The sequence below is a fragment of the Scleropages formosus genome, chromosome 23 (genome assembly GCF_900964775.1).
Source record: "Scleropages formosus chromosome 23, fSclFor1.1, whole genome shotgun sequence".
NCBI lineage: Eukaryota > Metazoa > Chordata > Actinopteri > Osteoglossiformes > Osteoglossidae > Scleropages > Scleropages formosus.
The window spans coordinates 8,110,817-8,134,679 of record NC_041828.1 but is presented as its reverse complement, the minus strand read 5'-3'; the positions used below and the strand labels follow the sequence as shown (position 1 = coordinate 8,134,679).

At 54.4% G+C, this 23,863-nt stretch overlaps 1 protein-coding gene across 6 annotated transcripts; it reads right to left on the bottom strand.

Annotated features, from left to right (window-relative positions):
• Window positions 1–354: 354 nt before the first annotated feature.
• On the bottom strand, window positions 355–23,580 carry pals2b (protein associated with LIN7 2, MAGUK p55 family member b). 6 transcript variants are annotated; one of them, XM_018750422.2, is made up of 13 exons: window positions 23,480–23,580; window positions 18,048–18,139; window positions 8,247–8,368; window positions 7,462–7,614; window positions 6,439–6,594; window positions 5,961–6,188; window positions 3,642–3,773; window positions 3,283–3,379; window positions 2,989–3,057; window positions 2,684–2,845; window positions 2,020–2,222; window positions 1,769–1,897; window positions 355–1,672 (listed from the first exon to the last, which is right to left on the bottom strand). In XM_018750422.2, the coding sequence occupies exons 3-13, from the start codon at window positions 8,361–8,363 to the stop codon at window positions 1,496–1,498; spliced, it is 1,623 nt and encodes a 540-aa protein (XP_018605938.1). In that variant the 5' UTR covers window positions 8,364–8,368; window positions 18,048–18,139; window positions 23,480–23,580; the 3' UTR covers window positions 355–1,495. The 6 variants fall into 6 exon arrangements, with proteins under 6 accessions (XP_018605938.1, XP_018605940.1, XP_018605939.1 ...); XM_018750424.2 differs by having other exon boundaries at window positions 8,247–8,365; XM_018750423.2 differs by lacking the exon at window positions 18,048–18,139.
• Window positions 23,581–23,863: the final 283 nt, after the last annotated feature.

Genomic DNA, 23,863 nt, shown 5'->3' with positions numbered 1-23,863 from the left:
GTCCCGTCCTGGGTGCGTCCCCTCCCCCTCCGGCCTTACGCCCTGCGTTGCCGGGTTAGGCTCCGGTTCACCGCGACCCTGCTTAGGACAAGCGGTTGGTGATGATGGAGATGAAACGTGAAACGGCTTTCCTTCCACTTACAAATTGGTCCCTGTGGGAAAACCAAGTGTTAGAGCTGTGTGCAGGTTACTTGCACGTTTCTCACATATGCTGAGCGCCCGATGAATGTCGCGTTCCCTCACCGGTCACGATAGCGTCGCCCGCACAGTTCAAGCTAAGGGACTTGCTCACAACGGGTGATGATGGGAAGCGCGGCGTCTCCGCCGCGTACATGAGAATGCCACCGCACTCTGCAACTCCCACTTCCTTTATTTCACAGTTACTGAAAATGCCATTTGCAAATACAGGCCCAGTCGCTGCAAAAGAGGTCCGGAGGAGGTGGGACGGCCTTTCAGTAAAAACAGACAAATATCACACGTTTATTGAGGATGATGACAACAAGTCGGGGCGGGGATCGTCGGCGGACGCTCCGCGGGAAGCGTTCCGCGTCGGCCTTTAACACGTACAGGAAGCACAGCATCACACTGACAGATGAGGCATTACACACAACGTGGAGCGCGCCGAGCCCCCGGGAGAGGACGCCGCTCCGGAGAAACGGAAAACCCAAAGCGGACTCGCACACGTACACCTGGACCTCAAGTTGAACCCGCGGCCACAAAAAATAAGCACGAGAAACCTAAAAGCAGTTTAAAGCAGGAGGCGACCGATCAAAGATACAACAAGCAACAGATAGAGGGGTTTACAATACAGGTCCCCCCCCCCTCGAAATGATGAGCTGTACATCACTGCAGTCTACTGTTAAAGTATTTTTTTTTTTTTTAAATAAAGGTGAGAGATCAAACATGGCTTGTAGAAGAATGGCGCAGAGACGAGGACGGGGCGGAGAGGCGGACCACAGGGACGGAGACAGATTCGCGTAGAGCAGAGAGCGTACTAAGCCGCAGATGCTCCGGTGAGGTGGCGCCGCGACCCGGCCGGGCCGTAGCCTTCTTCTGGAAAAAGCAGTCGGGGTCAGACCTTTCCCAACAAATACCTGTCCAGTACGTTTAGTTGTATCAATAAACTATTGGCTTTGGCTGGAAACAACTAGAATACAAACAATAAATAAAAAAAAAAAAAAAAAAAAAAAAAAATGCTGTAACCATTTTCACAGTTTCTTTTGTTTAATTTCCCAAGTTGAATACAAAGATACTCTGTAAAAAGTTGTAAATATTAAAATAAATAGGTACTCTTCCCTTTGCAGCTTAGAAAAAAGTTGTGTGTACTGTACACGGAGGGTTGTGCCTCTGATGCAGCGGGTGGAGTCCAGTACGGACAGGGCTCCTGTTAGGCCCCTCCCCCCCCAGTCGCCTTCGCCTTTCATCACCGTGCGCACGCAGGCGTGACGACGCACGTTCGCTCGCTCGCTCGCACACCCGCCCGCGCCGGCTCTGCTCAGTAGACCCAGTTGACCGGCACCCACTGCGGTTCCGCGCAGAGCTTCTCCACAGTGGCCTGCAGCTTCTCGAAGGCCCGGTCCAGGTTGTCGTTGACAATCGTCAGGTCGAAATAGTGTCGATAGGCCCTCTGGATCCTCGCGCTCTCATCAACGGTCTTCTTGAGATCCATGTCCTGCCGGGTAGAAAGACCAAGGACGGGAAGTGTGAAGAGCAAGGCAGGAAAGGGACGTCCGAAAGAGGAAAAGAAGGGGTTCAAAACCGAGCTGACCGTCAGGAGTTTGGTGGTGATCCCGGCGTCCACGACCGCCTTGTGCATGGCGCGCAGCGTGTCCAGCTCGGGCGCGGCGATGAACACCACGTACGGCATGAACTCGGACGTCTTCAGCACTTTCAGGGCCTGCAGAGAGAAGGAAAGACGAGCTAAAAGGCCAGAAGAGGCCTCGCAAACCACGGGTCTGTGGCCATCGAGGCCGTTGCCAGCTAACTGTGACACGCAAACGCCGACAGAGTGGTTCGGACCTGGGGATTGACGTCCAGGATGCAGGTCCGGCCCGTCTTCACCACTTCGTGGATGGATTCTATCTTGGTTCCGTAGAGGTTGCCGTCATACTCTCCGTGCTCCAGGTAGCGTCCGGCCTTGACGTCCACCTCCATCTCGGTCCGAGTCACAAAGCGGTACGACTGGCCGTCCCGCTCCTCGTCCCGAGGGCGTCTGCTGGTGACTGAGGGACAAACGGGAAGACGGAGGATTAATATCTGCTGAAGACCGGAAGAACGATTTCACCTACACCCGTAGATGTTGTCAAAACGTTACAAGAGTCGTTTTAGAAGGACTAAAGTGCTAGTTATAAAACTAAAAGGGTTTATGAATGAGCTCCTTATGAGTTTTCCATCTATAACGGTTAGAACTGCTGCCTCTACATCTGAAGGTTGTCAGTTCGAATCCCACCTCTGGCTGTAGTACCCTTGAGCAAGGTATTTACCCTAAAATGCTCCAGTAAAATTACCCAGCTGTATAAATGGGTCAATAATTGTATTTAATTGTAATATTTTAAGCTGCTTTTTATTAAAGCACGAGCTAAGTGAATAAATAGAAATGTACAACCTATACCGGTCAAATTTTGAATTTTGAGCGTCCGCCTTGGACCGAACGTGGGGGACAGAGATGCTCGAAACAACTCACATGGGACGGTGGTGCCAAAGCGGTTCGGGTGCAGCACAATGAGCCTGTTCTTCAGGCTCCGCCGGCCCACTCCTTGCGCTCCGATCAGAACCAGAGTCTTCCTTTGGAAAGGGGGCACCTTGGTCACCTCCTCGTAGATCTGCAGCTCGTGGCGATCAAACTCTGGATGTTACAAAAGCAGCTTTCAGAAGGAAAGCGGTAAAGAGAAACGGATCGGACAAACGCGCGATTCTGCATCCGGCGAAGAGAGAGAACAACCCACCTGGACGGTCCCTTACAGTCAAACAGCCCTACTGAATACACACCTGCATTTCTGGCTGTCAGGTACATCATCTTCTTCTTCTTCTTCCCACTCACTGTCCCACAAAGTGTTCCTGGGTCATGACATATAAATGTTACTGTGCTTGTTCTCCAGTAGGGGGCGCAATCATCCTTCGCAGAAGGCAAAACCACCAGTGGGCGCGGAGGTTGTGCTACACCGAGTCAAACGCAACAGGGTGTTTTCTGATGACGTCAAAGGTCGGTATGAATCCGTGGCGGGGGGGGGTCATCTGACCGCTAGAACCGCAGGTGGGAGCAGCAATAAACTCAGAGCTCACCTGACCCATCCCAGTCTCTGGGGACAAACGCCTTCCTCTTCTCCTCCAGGAACTGACTGGGAATGAGTCCGGTGGTGCCGCCCACCACAAGACAGGCCTGCATCGAGAGCGGAGAGACAGGTGGCACGGCCGACATTCCGGCTCCAGGACCGTCCGCTTAGAACCAGATCGACCCATCCTTCCCTTAACTATTCCCCTACCCATCCGGTCACATTCCAGCCAAAGAAAAAAAAAAAAACAAAAAAAAAACACCCCACTTCCTGTCTTGGTGACGGCAACGGAAAATACGCGCCAGGCCGCGTTAGCTCACAGCGCGATGACCCCGCCAACCCCCAGCCGGAAGACGAGGTGCGGCTCACCTGCCACCAGTTGGGGTCCTCCCTGTTGACGATCTGGAGGACGTCGCCCCTGGCGAAGGGGAGCCCCGCCTCCTTACAGGGGATCAGATTGTCGTTGCCTGGATTGTAGTCAAAGTGCGCCTGCACGTACACCTGAGAGACACAGCGAGAGCCGCGTGGCTGAAACCTGCGGCGCTCTCATTCTTTCCTGTTCATCGCAATCCGTTCAAAAGCGCGAGTCAAAAGTTTGAGCACGCGTGGGCAACCTGGGCGGAAGACACGCTGCCTCATTTCCTGAGGAAACGCGTGGAAAAATGCGGGATGTGAACTCGAAAGCGCTCGCTTCACTGGGACGGAGCCCTGAAGCACGCGCACGGTATCGGCCGCGAATCCACAGGTCTGAGGCTTCGCCGTACCGCGCGTGACCTCCCCCCCCCGCCCACGAGAAAAGCAACCGAGTAAAATAAATAAAACATCTGCGCCCTGAACGCGTTTTATATGATTTGATGTCCTCCAGGATCCTATTAACTAAAAGCAAAGACCATCATGGAAAATAACGAGGAGGAGTTTGCTTCGGGCAAACCTGGGCTTGGGCGATTTTTATACATTAATGTCAATTTTCCCAGCATGCTCCCCGACATCCCCTGTGATTAATTACGTGGCGCTGCCGCGTGTTTGCGAAATGTCTCGGAGCGGAGGCGACGCGCACCACGCGTCTGGAGCTGGAAACGACAGCGAACGGTCCGTCCCCGTCGTATCCCAGCGGCGCGCTCTCACGGCGACAGCGGCCAAGGGAGCGATCGACCCGTCCTCGCGGCACGAGAAAAGGGGCAGGGCACACGGCTGCATAAATAAATGCAATAAGCAGATCATTTAGATGAGAAGGAACTAGCAGAAATCTACGTTGGAAGACGAACAGGTCACAGCTGAGGAGTAATTCGGAAAATGTAAATTTGCGCATAAATATAAGTTACAAAAATCCTGTCGGCCTCCTTCCTGCAAGACGCGCCCCCACAAAACTATACTTTCAAACAACCGACCGACGTCGACAGCTGCCGGAGCCGGAGCCTCTCCCAGAAACACAGGGCGCAGGGCTGCAGGGGAGGGTACGCACCCTGGACGGGACGCCAGTCCACTGCAAGGCACCCCAAGCGGGACTCGAACCCCAGACCCGCCACGCGGCAGGACCCGGCCAAACCCGCCGCACCATTATATTTTCGACGAAGCATAAAACACGGCTATTTAAAGCCTCTACCTGGACACCACTTTGATGATTGCAGCTTTTCATTTAACTCTGATAATCACTGAGGGCAATTTATCTACATTTCTTGTCCTTCCTGGCTTGTGTGTGTGTGTGTGTGTGTGTGTGCGTGCGTACGATCGCAAGCATGCATGCAGACACAGCGACTTAAGCAACAACTGTCCAGGAAAAATGGCTCACCCCTTGTGTCAGCATGACGCGTGAGCAAGCGCACGCCTGTTACGTACGTCTGCTGCGGTGCGTGTGCGTGCATGCGTGCGCTCTCATGCGTGTACAAGGGAGCACGAGTGCGGCATGCTGATTCCGGGAGGGGTTTCTACGGCACAGACCCCCGAGGGCTCTCTTACAATCCTGCTGTGCCCCAGATAGCACATGGAGTGTTATTAATAGGGAGTTCAGTGTTCCATTTCAGTCGCTCGGCATTCTGGGGCCCCTTCGGAGCGCATGCGATCCCCACCCTCGCGCCGTCCCTCCGAGGACTGGAAGGAGAGCGTTACGTAAGACAGCCAAGTCTGAGGAGGGGGCACAGGGAAAGGCAGGGCTGGGGGCTCGGCGCCCTCGGCGCGTCTCTGCTTCCGTGCCGCCGACTGAAGGCCCGCAGAAAGACGCGGAAGTTCAACAGCGTAGGAGCCGTGAACCGTCAGAGAGGGTGTGCGTGACCGGTCCACCCAAACGCGGGAAGGACACGCAATCTCCGCGCAGACCGAGCGAGATCTGAACCCGTGTCTGGCCGGGAGCTGTGAGGCACAAGCGCCGCCCACCGTGCTTCCGTCATTAACTACAAGGCGGAGCTGAAACGAGCGCGGTCTTAAGAGGGACGCCATCCTGGGATTAGACACACCCCTCCCCCATGAAAAGGCCAAAAGGAAGGAGCCCAGGTGCGCAAGGGACACGCGGCTGAGGTGAGAGGGGAGGCTCATGTGATGCGATGATGGTTCCTCCAGTGTGTTTTCGGTGACTGGTCACCTGCGTGTCAACCCACAGCGAACGAGAGGAGTGCGGAACCTAGAGGAGTCCACTTTCACGTCTCTGTACCCGGCCGGAATTTTAATTTGCGTGCGTGTGCGCGAGCCTCTGACCTCTCCAGCGGACGGCGTGTCCCTGTAGCTGGGCAGGATCTTGAGCGTGATGCTGCCACTGCACTCCTTCAGCATGTCCTGCAGCTCCGTGGGGTTGTTTCCCACTTCGCGCCCGTTCACCTCCTTGATGATGTCGCCCACATGCAGGAGGCCCTGCCGGTCGATCATGCCGCCGTGCAAGATCCGGGCGATGACCAGCTCGTCCTTCTCCACCCGGAACGTCACGCCCTGAGAAAGAAGCAGGACGCCGCATCACCCCCGATTCACCTCGACAAGCTTGGCACACAAAGGGACACGTCCGCCGACGGCTCCTCATCCATTAGCTGGAAGTGACATGTGCCAAAGTGCCACTCCATAAACTACATAACCACTACTTTGCGGTCTCCCCTCACCCTCACACCCACAGCCTAAACACATCCTTCACCCTCAGACTCTCCTCTCATCCTTCTTGTGTAAGAGCAAGTAAAAGCTCCCTCACCAGGGGCTCCCCGGCCTTCTTGCGGATCCCGATCATGCGTACGGCGTCGGCCTGCATCAGCGCACTGTTTGCCGCCGCGTCACTGTTGACCTCCGAGCTCGGGGGCGGGGCTTCGTAGCACTTGGAGGCCACCATGTCGTGGGCCTCTAACAGCGACTGGATGCCGGAGGGCAAACAAGGACAGAGACACACAAAGCACGACAGTCAGCGAGTCGGTCGGTCGGTCGCTCGGGCCTCGGACGCACGCGTGCCGCGCGCCACCGCGACCGCCTACGACAGCACCGATGAGCACGGAGGGAATAAAACCCTTGCCCCCCGCGGCACTCCCTGGGAAGAGAGAGCAAGAAATGACATAGCCTGCTGCGTTTTCATCACTTTAAGCAAAGCGAAAGCGAGCCTACAGAAAGAAATTAAAAATTTATCCAGCGAATGAATGCAGAGGAAGAATGCGCACTATTGTTCTCACCGCAGTAGCCATAGTACAGGATTTGCATTCATCAGCACACAAAGCACACACACATCTGTCGTGCGGCGAGCTCCCGCACTCGCTCCAGGTCACCAGGGTCTTATCCCGCAGCTTAAGCCACACATCGCAGCCGGTGAGTGGAGCCCGCAGAATCCCCTTACGGGGAGCTCGTGCGATTGGCCGCAAGGAGAACGACTCCCGTGCTCCGATTGGTCCACGGAGGGGGGATTCACTCCGGGGGGAGGAGCCTCAGACAAAGCCCGTTCTCCGGCCGAACTTCCCTGCGCTCGGAGCCTCATCGCAACTCAAACTCGGCTTCAAATTACACACTTTATGATATTATTGAGTTGCGTGGAGATGTGAACTTTTGTCTGAGGCACAGCAACTCTGGTGTGCGGTGTTAGGTGTGACTTTCGAAGACCGCGGGATGGGCGTAAACACTTGTTGGAGGCTGCATTCCACAGCACTCCCACTCCTTTCTTGGCTCCTTGGGCTGACCTCAGATCAGCGGCTAGAAAGAGAGCAGTGTCTTGAGGGGCTGGGGGAGGGGCAAGTACCTGGAAGTGGGGCTCCTTGAGGATCCTGGACAACTCCGCAGCGCTGTCGTCGCGGCGGCTCAGGTTACTGATGTCGCCGAGGATCTCCGACACCAGCTCCACGTTGTTGTCCTGCACGGCCTCCAGCTTCACGTCCTCCAGCGTCTCGTGAGCCTGCGGGCGGGGCGTCAAAAGCCGCTGATCGCTAAAAGGTGCCGTCGACCAACAATTCCCAAAGAATCCCGGCCAGCCGCCATCCAGCGACAGGCTGCCTACGTCGCCCTCCAAGGGCGAAGTGCGAACCGGAGCGAGCTGAGACACAGTGTACCTGTGCTCCCCATCGGTGCTAAAGTGACAGACCATCCAAGCTGGACTCGGCGACACAATGCCTCTAATCTAAAGCTCGCTGCTCTTACACGCAGAGGTCAACCCAGAGGTCACTGCTGGGGTCAGGGCATCAGGGCAGGTGCTTTTGGCACAGAGAGGCGACAACTGGCGCTGCCGATCGACCCCAGTCACGTGACTCCCACCGACTTGCGGAGCACATTCCACGCGTTCGTGACGCTTAATGTCGTTTTACGCTCGGTCAGGACACGTGAAGCTCAGCTCGTAACACGGGAATCAGAAAATCACGCCATTCTGATACGCACCGCTGAGGAAAAAGAAAAATAAGATTACTTAGCAACACCGAGCATATGTAAGAGTGCCCTGGAAGGGCTGGTTGTTGGGAGAGGAGTGCTGCAGCCTAGGAGTAATGGAGTAATGGAGTAATGGACACAATTATACGGCACCGGATTCCGGGGTACCTTGGCCAACGAGCGCACGACGGGGCTCTCCATGATGCCGCGGAGGAACAGAAGGTCGATGTCTTTGGCCCCGGTGGAGGAGGGCAGGTCACCCAGGTTGTCCAAGACCTGCTGCATGGCTGCTGGAAGGCAAAATAAGAACATCTCACCCTCTCGCCCTCTCTCACGCACTCGTGCACATCCATGGTACATTTCTTTGGGGCAAACATGGTGCTCATATGCAGTCGCTAGGAAGCGCAGACTACGCCTGTCGCTACCGGGGAAGGAGAGGCGCTCGCAGGCCCAGACAGAGCCGTACAACCTGCCAGCTGGCGTACGCTGCGGTGCTGTGGGGAGGATGTGATCAGCCGCCCATGCGTGCGGAAGCATTAAGGCAACAGCTTTAAACGCGAATCAGCATCTAGAGGAAATGAAGGCTGCAGCGATTCCAGCTGGTGAATCCGTTACCGAAGACGGGCAGATGAACGTGGTCGTGCTACCGACACTTACCGTGACTCACGCAGCCTCACACACGTTTCATCGGGCTGCTGTACCGTAGAGCCGTTGGACCGAGGTGCCGAGATGAAACACACTACGGTACCACATATAGGCCGTTCGCCGAAACCGACGCAAAACTGTTTCTTCGTTGTTTGCGCGCACACTCTGCGCGCCCAACAGGAAGCACCGAAAAACCGATGATCTCCGAGCTTCTGCTGCACGGCGGATTTGAGGAGCAGCCTGACTCTGCTTTCTCAGCATCACTTGTGCTAATAAGTCAAAGGCTGCAAATAGAGCCTGTCAATCAAGTCTCATAAAGCGTAGGGGGAACTCCAACTCCTTTTTCGTCAGCCCCGTTGGCAACCGAACAGTTGCATTAGTTCTTATTGCCGTTGAGTTTACCTGTTCTCGACTGTCTCTCACTGTAGTTCGTGTCGGGCTTGGCTGAAGTCCACCGGAAATCTCCAGTGGACAATCCATCCACCCATCCCTCCATCCATCCTTTAACAACTAGTTGTCCAGTGCAGGGTCACAGTGGTCTGGAGACTGTCCCAGAGGAATAGTGTGTTAGGCAGGGGGGGACACCCTGGACAGCACACCAGTCCATTGCAGGGCAACATCACACACTCATTCATCTACGTGCATATACAGAATCTATGGACAATTCAGAGTCACCAATCCACCTAAAACACACACACACACAGAGTATGAAACCGCTTGTCCCAAGAAGCATCGTGGGGAACCGGAGCCTAACCCGGCAACACCGCGCGAAAGGCTGGAGGGGGAGGGGACACACCCAGGACGGGACACCAGTCCATCACAAGGCACCCCAAGCGGGACTCAAACCCCAGACCCAGTGGAGAGCAGGACCCAGTCAAACCTCCTGCGTCACCACGCCCCCCACCTAAAACACAGTTTTTTTTTTTTTTTTTTTTATTTGCTCAGTTACAGGTAATTAGCTCATAGTGCAGTTCTCACACACACACGCTTTCTGAACTGCTTGTCCCATACGGGGTCGCAGGGAACCGGAGCCACCCGGCAACACAGGGCGTAAGGCCGGAGGGGGAAGGGACACACCCAGGACGGGACGCCAGTCCGCTGCAAGGCACCCCAAGCAGGACTCGAACCACAGACCCACCAGAGAGGAGGACCCGGCCCAACCCACTGCGCCACCGCGCCCCCCTTTAGTGCAGTTCATTTTAGACTAAAATCTGGTCCATTAACTCTCAAGGTATGTCCTTAGCTGGCATTTGAGAAGTCTGAGACGTGTGAGGTTGGAAGGCGCCAAGTGTTGCGCAGCTCTGGAAACACCCAACGAGGTCTAGGCTTCCTTCAGAGCCTCTAACGCGTCTCGGGCTTTCGGCCGTAGCGGAATGAATTCTAAACGAGCGTTCCTGAGCGAGCACGAAAGTGCCGAAGAGACCAAGCCTCTAGAAGCACAGACTGCACTGCTCCTCTAGCCTACACCCATAAAAAGAGGGTGGGAATTCATGTGCTGGGAGAGAACGTAGAGACCACGGGGTCTCGCTGCAGACAGACACAGGATTACGCTAGCGGACCACCTCATCCAATGTGACACAACATATCTTGCCAGTGTAAAGTGGCGCAAATAGTCAAGTAATTCCACATCTCTGGAATCGGCGAGGGCCCCCGGTTAATGAATAAGCCATGGGCAGAATGCTAGTAATCCTCTTCTGATCCCCGCTCCCCGCAGAGTGTAATCATCTATAATCATCTCCCCCAGCGTGCCGGGCCAAGTCCCCTCCATGTGTGCATTCCTGCTCAGTCTCTCGCCCAAAGCCCCGTAAAGAGGAAGAGGAAAATTGAACAACATCTAACTGGCAGAGACTCGGGCCCCGTCCCACTGGATCTAAGAGGATCGTTGCCCTAAAGACACAGAATCCTTTCCAACCGGTACCTTAGAAGTTACACGCTCCATTATCCCCAAGAGTCGGCAGCGACCGCGTCGGCCACGAGGCTCACCACGCGTACGAATGCGGTTCGCAAAGGAGATTGCTTGAGCAAGAACGTGCTCCCGTAATGGGTACAAAAACGGGCAGGCAACTACTAAATGTGGATTCCGAGTGCCAATTTCTCCAGGCGTTGAGGGAAAATTACTCTCAAATGTCGCGGCAGCAACCAGGCTTCAATCCACTCGAAGTTATATGATTCAGGGAGAGCCTGGAAGCAGGGCGAGTCATTTCTTCGCCTGTTTCTTCACCTTCCGCAGCAAGCTGTGCTCGACGGTCCGGGGACATTCGAACCCATCTGACTCCGCAGGCTCGTACGTCCTCGACCGATCGGCGAGACCGGCCCGTTCGGAGCCCCGACGCGCCGAGATCCAGCCGTTCGCCGGCACGGGGCGCCGGATTAACGAGAGTCCGTTTTTGATGGACCGCGGCTGCCGCCGGCCATCACTTCGTTCCGGGATTTCCACAACAGCACAGAGGGCTTGAGCCGCTGCCAAGGCGTGATCCATGCGGGTAGCATCTTGTTTTCATTTACAACGTGCTCCAGAACCTATTTCCGTCAAATGCGAAGAAAAAAAGAAAACTCTTTAGAGTTCTTACAGACCACCAGGAGACACCATGTTAGGGGTTGGAAAAAATTTGTGACTAAATTACATAACGCTGCAGCAGCACCACAACGCCCTACTCCCTTTCCCACCGGAGGTCTCCACCATACTGGGGATTTCGGTGGCAGAAATGATGTTTGATCTGAACAGCAAACCCCGCAATCAAAGGCTCGTCCACGCGGGACGGGAAGCTCGGGCGTCGCGGCGGCAGTCGGGTCCCCCAGGAAAACGCTTCGCCCGTTCATAGTTTTCAATCGGAGTGGAGGGTTTGCCAGGATATTCGGATAGAAGTGCGAGCTTGCGGAACGAAAGAGGAGACTGAGGAAAAGCTCTCCGTCACACAAGCGGAGCAGAATTCACTCGAAACCTCCTAGGAGGGATTACGTTAATGTTTTTTCACAGAGCGGCAAACATTTGCCGAACGCAGAAGAGGAAATCCAATCCCCGCACAAAAGTGGCGGCCCGAGGGCACGTGTTCGGGGCCCGTCGTTCGTGAAACTGCTCCGTATCCGTCGCTCCTAAGCAAGAGAAACAGCACCCGAGTGCCAAAAAAAAAAAAAGTGAGTCATCACAGCTCCATCGCAAGCTCAAAAGGGCTCAAAAGGAGAGGGTGCAAAAAGCTGGAACAAACTGGCTAAGCACACCAAGAACACCAAGCTGGCGCCGCTCTCCAGGAGATCCCCGCCAAAGAGCCCACGCGTCTGGAACACGAATCCAGGAGCTCGCGTCTTCGCTTCGGAGAACCCTGGCTCGCGACGGAAACGGGCCGCCTCATCTTCGGCGATCAACGGCAAAGCATTTGGACCAGCTCCTCATTCCTCGTCCTGGCCCGTGGTCCGTGTTCCAACGTCCCAGGATGGCCCTCGAGACAACCATCGAGACCAAGAGTCCATCTGGGGGAAGGGCTTTCTGCAACGTCGACACGCTTCACTCCGATACCCACCCCCACCCATTACGATGTCACCGGAGCTGTCGTGGTCTTTGGAAACTACAACTTATGAGTGCACGATGTTTGAAGGGACACATAGAAGACATATTTATGGATACATGGAATGATGGGCAGAGATTGGAAACCGAGAACCGGTGACATGACTAGAGCTCCGTGTCCAACCGACTGAGGACGTGGACCGGGGCAAAAGCCTGCCAACCGATTCAACGTGGTGTTTGCTGGCCTCCAACGATGATGTCACACTGTTCACACAGCTGGGAACTCACCGACGTGAAGAAGATCATTTGCTCTCTTCCGTCAGCCAAGGTCAGGGGTCACATTAGAAAAACCCTTCCCCCCCCCGCTTGAAGAGGACTTTCCGGAAAGGCACTGGCTTGTCGAACGAGCTGAACAAAAACGGAGAATTTGAACTTCTCCATAGATTATGTTCTCACAAAAGTCATTTAAACAGCTCGACAGCCATCGGGAACGATAAAACTCACAAGTTGTACTAAATAGGAACTTTGCATTCCCTCATTCGGCGCTGTTTTTCAGGGAGCGGGCAAAGAGCTGGCAAATGTAGCACTGCTGAAGGTGGAACGTCACAAGCGACACACAGGTTTGATGGTCCTGATGGGTTACAAGCTATTAAATATGATTGACAAGATCAACACCCGAGAGGCCACTGCCTGGTGGGTGTAGGAATCCCCGCTCAAACGGCCACGCTCGCCCGGCCAGGGAACCATCTAGAGAGACGCGGGGTCAGTTAACTCGCCTCGGGGCACAGCGGCCCGATTCCCGGCCTTCTCTGCCAGTTCCCTCTGCGCAGAAGACTCTACGCCGTTGCTGCAGACCTCTTCTGCCAAGACGACCATCTCGGAGGGAAAACGAGTCCAACGGACCAACCGCCACTCAATGGCGCGGTAGGTCACACGCCGACTCCAACCCTGATGAGTCCTCGGGCCTCGTCTCTCTCCGACATACCGTAGATTATGCCATCGCTGACATCAGGGAAAGCTTAGAAGATACATTCTCTGCTTATGGATATGAGTGTGTGCTCACTCTTTCTCACACACACACACACAAACACACACATAAAAAGTCGCTTTCGTACCAACCACACTGCCCATTAAATTCCTCACTCCCCTGCCTACAACTAAATCCCTCCTCAATCTCCTCCTGGTGTCAAGAAATGCGCTGCAAGCAACACGCTCCCCGACACACACACACACACACACACACACACACACACACACACAGAGCAATGTACCCATGGTGCCCCCACCACTCGTACCATCAGGTCTCTACACTGTCCCTGGATCCCGAGACACCACTGCACCAGGCTCTCCAGACACCAAGAGCCGTTCAGGATCGTGACCTGCATTCCTGCCGTTTTCTTGAGCACGCATTAAACTATTGTAATAAAGCGTGAACAGTGCTTGTGATCTGACCGCTTGCAGGAATTAGGCCTGGTTTTTATCCACGATGTCACTGGAATCGGACCAGCGGGCGCACGGCGACCGTCTCGCTTCCAACCCCCGGAGAGGTCGGTACTGAACGAGCACCGTGACCCCGCGATGCCTGCGGACAGAAGCCGCGCTTCCGTGTCCTTTCCGCGCGCTGACCTTCGGGACCACGCGCTGAACCCACGCCCATCCCCCATCGCCCGTTTCCCTCTCGCCGTACAGCCGCCCCCGCAGCCCAAGTCTTAATTTGCACAGGATCCCACAGCCGCCGCCCCATCGGTGCAGCCGCCCAATAGCATTCCTTTCTTTGCCACAGGCACCATTTAGGCCCCGCCCCCTCCCCGACCAGTTGTGCCGTACGATGATGCGATTGGCAGGCTGCGATCCGCCCCGCCCCCCTCCCCGCAGTCGCCAGTTGCTGCAAATCTGGATTTAATCTGCCGACAAAAACACAGGATTATTAAAAAACATTAGAAAATCGCTTTGCATTATCACGCTACAACAAGTGCACGATTCCGTTACAGCAATTCATTTTAATAAACATTTTCCCGTAAAATTAACAGCAATTCATTTCCCTCACCTTTGACTTAGCCTCATATACGATTTGCGTATAAAACAGCACGACGCTATTTTACATGTCACTGTCAAATCCCGAATCTGAGGCAAAAGCCTCATTTGAGACCCTCCGCCCAGCGGACAGGTGCGACATGCTGCCAAATGGCTCCTTTTCTCCACCGGCTCCTCGGCTTAACTGTTACCGTACACATTTTCAGACATACAACCCTCTTTCGCGAAAAAAGCAGCAAAGAAATCGCATATTTTTAGCATTTCCATTAACGTATTTTAAACGTATCCTAAAACGCCTGTCGCGGAGCGAACGACATCTGCGTCTACCGGCCGAGTCCTCGGCTGGCAGCACGGCACGCCGAAACGGGGCGGGGCCGCGGGACCGTGACGTAGTTCAACTCTCTTCCACGGTGTTTACAGCTCCTGTCTGGTCTTCGAAAGCGTTGGTCATTCTAGCAGTACGCGATTCTAAGATGCGTGCCGTTGCCATGGCGACGAAGTTGAACGAGGCTGAAAGCGGCGAGGAGATGGCACGCGCCGCACATGCCTATGGGAAGAACTGCTCAACAATACCTGTTCGATATCAGCTTGTGCAAACGGCACGCGTTTCAGCCGTTTTTGTGTTAAACTTAAATGTAGCGCAAAGCTACCGGATGGAAAGTTTTCATTTTGCAGCTATAGCCAATATTTTTACAGAACCTAATCAGCGATTAAATGGAGGGGCATCTCTATTATTTAACTTTTGTTGATCAAGACTTAGAGGTGAAACAGACTTTGGAATTATAAATAAAACAAGATTCAAACATTTATTTGGCACATGCTTTTCTCCAACAAACTCTATATAGTGTTACCACCCCACACACCGTACTCACCGCGGTGACTTACACTGCTAGATACACTACTTACACTGGGTCCCTCATCCATACATCAGTGGAACACACACACTCTCTCTGTCACTCACACACTATGGGGGAACCTGAACAGCATGTCTTTGGACTGTGGGAGGAAACCAGAGAACCCGGAGGAAACCCACGCGGACACGGGGAGAACATGCGAACTCCACACAGACTGAGCAGGGATCGAACCTGTGTTCTCTCGCACCACCCAGGCGCCGTGAGACAGCAGCGCTACTCGCTGTGCCACCATACCATCCCATAAAGTGACAAACAGTCCCTGTTCAGTTTATAAACTAGGAAGCTCATGTATTTCAAATTTAAAAACACAGGGGGAAGACAAACACGATAAATACAATGGCATAACTCTCAAAAAAATGAAGAGCGCTAACTTCTGAGTCGGAAAGATCCACAGCTGCTTTCGAGGAGCTCTGGAGTTAAAACGCGGTGGGACTGCAGTGTTTCACTGAATAAACCAAAAAGCACATCTATAAAGACCACAGTCAGATCCGTCTCTTTACCTCCCCGAAAAGGTAAATATTCTTTCACAGCTTTCCTTTTTAAAGAGACCTTGAGAAACACCGCGAGGGTCTGGGGAAAAGCTACCTGGCGAAGAGACAGATAAAAAGGTAAAACTGTATAGAAATCAGCAATGCAGTGAGAAGAGAAACAAAAAAAAAAGAAAAAAAAAAAAGGGAAGCCGTTTACTGTTTTTAAAGTGTAACCTTGAAGTAAATTACACTGTCAAGTGGGGATTCTCCACTGAACATCCTTTCCCGGTCTTGGGCTACACATGATCTGTGTCCATGTCGCGTCTTCTTCACTAACAGCTCGCTGGGTTGTTTGAGGTGACCACCGGAGACGAGTCCTACCACTAAAACACTTTTATGTGAAAATACACGTGCGCGGACGCACACAGACACACACACACACACACTGGCTGAAGCCGCTTGTCCCAAGCAGGGTCGCGGGAAGCCACAGCCTAAACTCGGCAACACAGGGCGCGGGGCTGGAGGGGGAGGGGACACGCCCAGGACGGGACGCCAGTCCATCACAAGGCACCCTAAGTGGGACTCGAACCCCAGGCCCACCGGAGAGCAGGACCCGGTCAAACCCGCTGTTGCCAACTTGTTCGAACTCTCACTAAACCCAGGAAGAGACTGAACCGCCACTCAGGACTTTCAGGTGGTTCTAAACACACGTCCCGTTTTGACATTATAAGCGACGTTACTGCTTTCGATAACAGAGAGCAAATAAAACAAACGACAAAAGTTTTCGGTTCCGATCGCGTCATAAACCAAAGAGAGGGAAAAACGGCGTGGGGGGGACTTACCTGTTGCGGAGCTGCTGTAACGTGAGCGTCAGAGACATTTCTCCAGGCGGACCGAGCTCAAATCGGCAAAATCGTGCGGCCGAGAGACCGCCGCTGCGAGTTGCCATTAATGCACTGCTCAGCTCATCAGTCGGGTTATGCGGGTTATCGGCCACCTGCCGGCCGTCCGGGGCGCCGTCTTCAAGGAAAACTCGGCGAGCGTCGAACTCGTTAACCTCTCGACCCGCCCGAATTAACGTCCGCTCTGCGCGTCCGCGGTTAAGTCCCACGAATCGGTTTCGCCGAGTTTTCCTTTGTCGGACAGCAGCCCTCGCGGCTCTTCGCGCGCGATCTGGAACGCGACCGTTAGAGCCGCGCTACGATTTAGTCTGCTGCGTTAGGTCAGAACACGGCGGGACGGCGTTAACCGGCAAAACCGGAGCTTTTCTACCTGCGATCATGTCCGCGGGGCCGGCGGCTTGTTGCTGCGAAGACAACGTGACAGTCACTCAGCGCTCATTTACGTTAAACTCGCAGTATGAAAATGAGAGCCACGCAGATGCCCGCTGAACACGGGCACAAAACCACCTGGAGAGGATGCGTACAAGCGGTAAGTGCTATTCATTATTACTTTTTTATTTAGCTGACACTTTTTTCCAAAGCGTTTTACAACGCAAGGTCTGCACACTAAGCTACTTACAACGATTTACTCATTAGGGTCATTTTTACTGCGCCGATCAGGGTAAGAGCTTCGATCAGGGGTACCAGAGTAGGAGGTGGGATTCGAACCTGGGCACGTCAATAGAAAGGCAATGGCTCTAACCACTACCGCTGACTTGTCTCTTAGCTACTTCACTCACAAAGGGCAGAGGGGAAGGGGGAGATGGGGGGGGGGGGGGATCCAGAAGCACCGGACGCTGCCGCGTTCGACACCCCGCACCTCGCGCCGGAGCGTGCGACAATGGGGGCGGACGGCAGCCGATCAGCCGGCGGCCACAGCGAGGCCACGTGGCGCGAGCGCTATTCGAAGGGTGTGAAAAGAAGGCGTGCCCCGTGCGTTCCACTCGCACGTCCTTTAAACGTAAGCCATGGGACGCCGGAGAGGCGGACAGAGCGTCGGCGGACAGAGCGTCGGCGGGAGCGCGCGAGCGCACGGCGCCCTCCCCGCTTCCGGACGGCCGGGGGGCCCCGATGCTAATGCGAAGTCACGAAAAGGACGGAACTCGTGACGGAAGAATCAGAGCCGATTTAACGCGCGTCCGCGTTCAGCCGCGTTCGACGTGCGTCGACAAAGATGACGAAATTCATTTTGAACATTAATAATTTGGAAGGATATACAATCCACCTGCAATTATATAGCACCGGCTGCTGGAATTTGACAGCAATAATGATTCTTGACATACAAATGACAGCAAGTCTTTGCCACCCATAATCCTCCAAGCCCACCGTGATCCCATCCCAGCGCTGACAATTCCCCCACAGACACGCTGAAGGTAACACACACCCAACCCCAGGGAACACGCGCATCCCTCTGCAGACTCCGACACCCCCATCCCCCCCCATGCCCTGACGCAGAGCCTCACCTGTGCCAGTCGTTCTGCCCTCAGTCCCAGTCTCCCAGGTAACCGGCTGCAGCTACGCACTGCTCATCCGCTCCTCCGAGACGGTACGGAACCTGGGGGGAGTGGGCGAGATCCGCTCAGCATCGGGGGGGGGGGGTAAGGGTGGTGGTTCCCGCCGCTCTCTCCGACCGACCCGTCCGTCCCCACGGCCCCCAGGACAGCAGGCCTCTGTTCTGCTCGCCAGTCACTGGGCTGGACCCTTCACACAGCGGGCCATTGTGCCCTGGCTGAGGTCAGACCCCCCCCCCCAAGCCCACGGCACGCGGCAGCGCAGCAGGGCCCGGGGAGGAGAGCGCGGAGCCCCGACCGAACGAAACCACAGCACCGACCCGACGTTCTGGAGCCACTGCTGTTGGTGCCCTCCGGAAGGAACCGCGGAGCCGTTCACACACACGTCACGCTGTCACTCTGACGCCGACCCCAACGTCAAATAAAATAAAAGAAAATTAATTGAGCAATTAAATTTGCTGCCACACACCTGATGTTAACAGGAAGGTAGGAAAGCATTCATTTCGCCTGTCACGTTCATACAAATCAATGCGGAAAAGGCACAGCGCTACAGTGACGACTCACTAAACCCATTTAAACGTCTCAACGTTCAAAGAGCACGGAGACGAGCCACAACTTCCCTCCACTCCACTATGTCCTCCCTTTATTCCACGTATAATGTGCGAAATGCCAGGTTTCCGGTAAACACCGAAATCGCCGTTCGAGCGAAGCCCCCCCCCCCCCCCAACACGGGGCCGAATGACTGCAATGAATCGCTGTGGATGGAAACAAAACACCGGCGATTGTGACAAACCTGCAGCGTCAGGGTCGCCCGGTGCCCCACGGCCACCCGCCTCTTTCGCTGCCGGCTCGGTCTCTCTCTCTTCGATGAGAAACAGAAGCGGGAGTTAAAACTGAACTCGAAACATGTGCCGCAAGGGGTAATTGGAGGGCCTCGCCCCCTTGAGCGACCGGATGTTTCCGGATGCTTCCTCCACTTTGCTGCCCCGGTGACGTGCAGCGCCATCTGTGACGCCCTCTCCAGCGCTGGACCCAAGGAGCTCGGAACCCCACTGTCAGTTTCATGCCCAAATCCTGCTCCTGATGGGCCCACATAAATGCTGGTTTATTTCCGCTAAACACCATAGCCATTCAAAGACGGCTCAAAAACCCGGCAAACTGCTGAAGTGCCTGGCAGGTCCAAACCCGAAGAGTCCTTCTTCGCGCCGTCGCACCGCATCCAGAACAGTCCGTTCCTGTACAAAGCGACCGCAGCGTCTGTAACACCGGTTTCTGATACACCGTTACACAGTAAATGTGGTGACCCGCAGCTCCTGGGTGTGGGTTTTGATGCCCCGGGGTGCTCTGGTTTCCTACCACACTCCAAACACATGTGTTTTGGGGAGAACTGGTGGCTCTAAATCCCCACTTTGTGTATGTGTGTGTGAGGTACGATGATGTGGTGTCCTGTCCAGGGTATACTCTGCCTCACACCCTGTGCCTCAGGTATAGGGTCTGGACCACCGCGACCCTGTGTTGCGCGGGCAGTTATCGATTGCGGACAGACAGATGTCTTTCCGCGACAGCGGTGAATAAGATCACCAGCATCGCAGGTGCCGCGCATGTTTGGAAGACAGCCGCAATTCCAGCGTCCCTCTGCGGCATTCCACACCTCTTCCCCTTCTTCCCTAGCGAGTGGAAGCGCTCTGCAGAAAGAGCTCCTCGCGCAACGGCCAGCAATCACCGACGGGGCCATTATTGGACCTGAAAGACATCCCCTGGAAAAATGTTAATAGCCGCAAAGCTACTTGAGCAATTCCTTCACGAATCGCACGCATGGCTGAGCCCTGAGCCTCCTGGCACGGTCCTTCCTTGCCACGGTGGAACAGAGCGTGTCGCATTCTCGGAGCTCGCTCTCCAGACCGGGAGACACACGGGAAGATTTCTCTACCTCCGCAGCTCCTCCTGGCCCGTGTGGAAGAGACACATACGTGAGACAGGGGACCGATCACAGCGAGCCCCGTTAGAGACCGCTGCTCTTGGGCCTCGGAGCCGAAGCACATCCTCCACCCAGTTTTCACCTAACCCTACGACCACAGGTGGACAGCTGGTAGAGTAGCGGTCAGAGCTGCTGCCTTTAGACCCAAAGTCATTGAACAGGCGCAAGCTTAGATGACCACTTTCAGAACTCGCGTTGTTTGCGCTCATATTCGTCCGCTGCGAGTCGAGGAAAGGGAGGTCGGTCAGGGCGCGAGACGCGAACGATCCCGAACGCGCCGACGAAGCAGTTCGTCGACTTCTCCGTTTCCCTCCGTCGGTTTGAAGCCCCGGCGAAAGTCGGCGATTTTCGAAGCCCGGTCCTTCAGAGGACGCCACCGCAGCGATGCGGTCCTTTAAAGCTGTCCAATTAGACACGTTTGCGGTCGATCCCGCGCTCGGCGCCGACGCGTTTCCTCTGGGCCGGCTCCGTTTTTCGGCCAATCGGCACGGTTTCCGCGACCGTCCCAGCCCAGTCCCCGCTCCGCCCCGCCCCGCCATATGTAGGTCACTCAGAGGCTCAAATCGTCATCGTAAGAGGATTATTACATCTGTGTCAAGATGAGGCTACAGTTTTAAAGCACAACAACAACAAAAAACAAATGCAGAGGAACCCTTAGTTGTAGCCGGAAGGTTACGAGTTCAAAGCTTAGGAAGCGGTGGCTGCAGTACAGTGTAGCGAGGTAACCTGGAATTCTCTTTTGCATTAGCCACGGGAGTCATTCAGAGCAGTAAATGTGCGAGCGTGGCTTCCCGGGGTAAGTCCAGCGAAGTCGGAGTCGATGCTCCCCCCCCCCCGGGCTTGTTGTTTGACAGATCAGAACGAGGTCGCAATCTCCGACGCGACTCTCGCCCACAACACGAACTCAGCCGCGTCTTCAAATAGTTATTTTCAGACCTTAGAGCCCGCATACCGGCGACCAAGAAAACGCCAACAAACAAACCAACACGAATCTCAACACGGTAAATGAAAAAACCTCGCGTTTTTGATGCGCGTTTTAATCACGGGACAAAGGAGGAATCGCAGACCCGGTACTTTGCAGGCCACAGAAACGTATTTGTGATTTTTGCCATTTGTCCGACTTTACCTTGCCCTTTTTTGGTTCGCTTGCACTTTATCTGGTATATTTGGCTTCGGTCCCAATTGAATCCTTTCCAAAGCGGAAGGACGCACACCGTCTTCCCCAAGAGCTCAGCGTTTCACACACCGCGTCACCGTAGTTCGTTGAGTGCGCAACGAACCGGACTTGGCGCCGCAGTGCCGTACGTGCGCGTACGGTACGTACGCCCCGCTCTCGCACCCAAATGTCTTTGAAAACCGACTCATCACTTTGCACACGGGTCGCGTTTCAACGAAGACCAAAAGGTCAAAGGTCAACGTTGACCGTACGCGAGTTGCGTGACTCTACGGAAAGGGCAGAGCTTAATTGGCGATTTTGTGCATCTTCTAGCACAGGCAGATTCACAGTTTCGCACTTCTGGTAAATGTTAAAATGTCAGATGGGAAGCGACTTCGAAACGGATTAAACCGGACGCGGCGCTTCCTGGGGAACTTTGGCGCCGACGGCTTCGGCTTCCCGGATAAAATCGGTCGCATCCGAATCGCTCCTTCCGTTCACGTGACGTACTTTTTTTGCATCGCTCTCGGAAATGCGAGTCGCTTCGGAGAAAAGCGTCAGCTAAACGGATGAATATAAACGTAAATGGCGGCGGCGTTCTCCCCATCTAGTGTGATTTTGCTGGCGTGCGATGCAGAAAGGAGCTGTCGCTAGGGTACGTTCGCCTGGGCGGACCTGCATGCTGCTCCGAAAGTGACCTGCTGCTCAGAAGCGTGTGTCAAATGGCCCAGATCCAGGTGTCTCATTTGCCTGGCTCCCATCCGGGTGTTTCCATCAGAATGTTTCATTCACGGGGGGGGGCACGCAGTGGGTTGGACTGGGTCCTCCTCTCTGGTGGGTCTGGGGTTCGAGTCCCACTTGGGATGCCTTGCGACGGACTGGCGCCCCGTCCTGGGTGCATCCCCTCCTCCTCCCCCTCCGGCCTTACGCCCCGAGTTGCCGGGTTAGGCTCCGGTTCCCCGCGACCCCGTACGGAACGAGCGGTTCAGAAAATGTGTGCGCGCGTGCGTTTCATTCACAAGCCTTCCGGCCCATGTTCCATTTGCACGGCTTCAATCCAGGCGTATCATTCGCAAGCCCTCCATGATTTCAGTGTTTCATTCACCTGGCTTCCATCCAGGTGTTTCATTAACACGACTTTAGGCAAACTGCAGAGATGTTATTCAAAAGGGTTGCATCCAGATGTGCCACTAAACAGCCCACATGATCTAGGGGTGTCATTCCGATGACTCGGATCCAGATGTCTCATCCTCCTCACAGGTAAAAAGCCCTTGATGGATTTACAAGAATGAAGAAAAAGAGAGCCCGTTTTTGACCATTTTTTTCCGCTAAATCTGCTAGTTTTACGCACTTCAGTTCAGTTGCGCAACTAGAGAATAACTCTCGGTACAGACGAGCGAATGCTATTTTTATTTATTCCCTTGTTGTCGGAGAAGGTCCGGCGTCTCTCTAGCATCGCCACACGCTCCGTCTTTTCCGGGGTGTCCGTCCGTCCGTCCGTCCGTGTCCTCGTGGAGGTGCGGAGACACATGATGTTCGCGCGACACACGGACTGACGCGCACAGCAGCTCGAGAGCGGCCAGCCAAGCAAGGCAAGCGCCACACACGCGACGCTTCGACAAAGACACGCTGTTATTACAACAGTGCACGTTTCACACGGCGACCGACTCGAGTCGTTATGGAATGAACACAGCTCCCGCAACGTCTCCGCAACGTGCGCGCGTGACACACACACAGCGCTCCGCTCCACTCCCGCCCGCGAGCCCCCCCTCCCCCCACTGCAAGTGCGCTTTACCGTCCCGGCCGCTGCCTCCTCGCTCACCCTGCTTCTACTCTGTGCCTCCATTAGTGTTACAAGTCAATAATAATACTTGATTTATACTGTCTCGTATGTTTGCGTGACACGTGCGGCCATTTTTTTGCTCCCATTCATACAACTGCTGACGCATGGCAGTTATTTTAAAATTTTTATTCCATTTTTTTTTTTTTATGTTTTGCTGGCTAGCCCGCGCTGCGTCATACTTTTTTAAAGGAAACTTCCAGTTGCCGTGGATTCTGGATTATATTATGTTCGCGAGCGCTGTGTGTGTGTGAACACTCACACACACACTACTGACTACTACACTTCCTACTCTGTACTCTCTGCACAACTCAACTGGCCCTCTTTTCGCACGCGATTTTATTACCACTCACCACTTAAAGCCGACAAATACCCACAGGACGGCGACACGTCACCGAACGGTCACTTACCCGGCGTCTCGTGTATCCACGATTGAGACCACTCCACTACAGTCACAAATTCATATCTCTCCAGCACTCGTGGTCCCACTGTTAACTGAGCGCGCACACCACCTGTCAATCAACGCTTCTGGTCCCGCCTTCTCATGACGTTAAGATCCATCTACCAATCACAGCGAAGTACAACTCCGATTACTCCCCCCAGGGTCCCAAACAGGGATTACTGCGCTAAAAAAATTGTTTTTTTTTTAAATATTTTTCTAGTTTTTATTCATGATTTTTCTGGAAGACTATCTGCTATTTGGTTAGCGGTAGCTGATGGACACAAACGTGTTTTTGTATAAAACTGGTCAAAATGAATTTTAGTCACTAAACCTGAAAAATAATTATTTTGTT

Excerpts from the sequence above, each read along its gene's own strand:
- pals2b (XM_018750421.2), bottom strand. The coding sequence starts at position 7,803 with ATGGTCTGTCACTTTAGCACCGATGGGGAGCACAGGTACACTGTGTCT. Across the intron at positions 2,223-2,683 it reads CTTTGGCACCACCGTCCCAT|TCACCAGCAGACGCCCTCGG; the intron begins GTGAGTTGTTTC and ends TTTGTCCCTCAG. Across the intron at positions 1,673-1,768 it reads TCACCACCAAACTCCTGACG|GACATGGATCTCAAGAAGAC; the intron begins GTCAGCTCGGTT and ends TCTACCCGGCAG.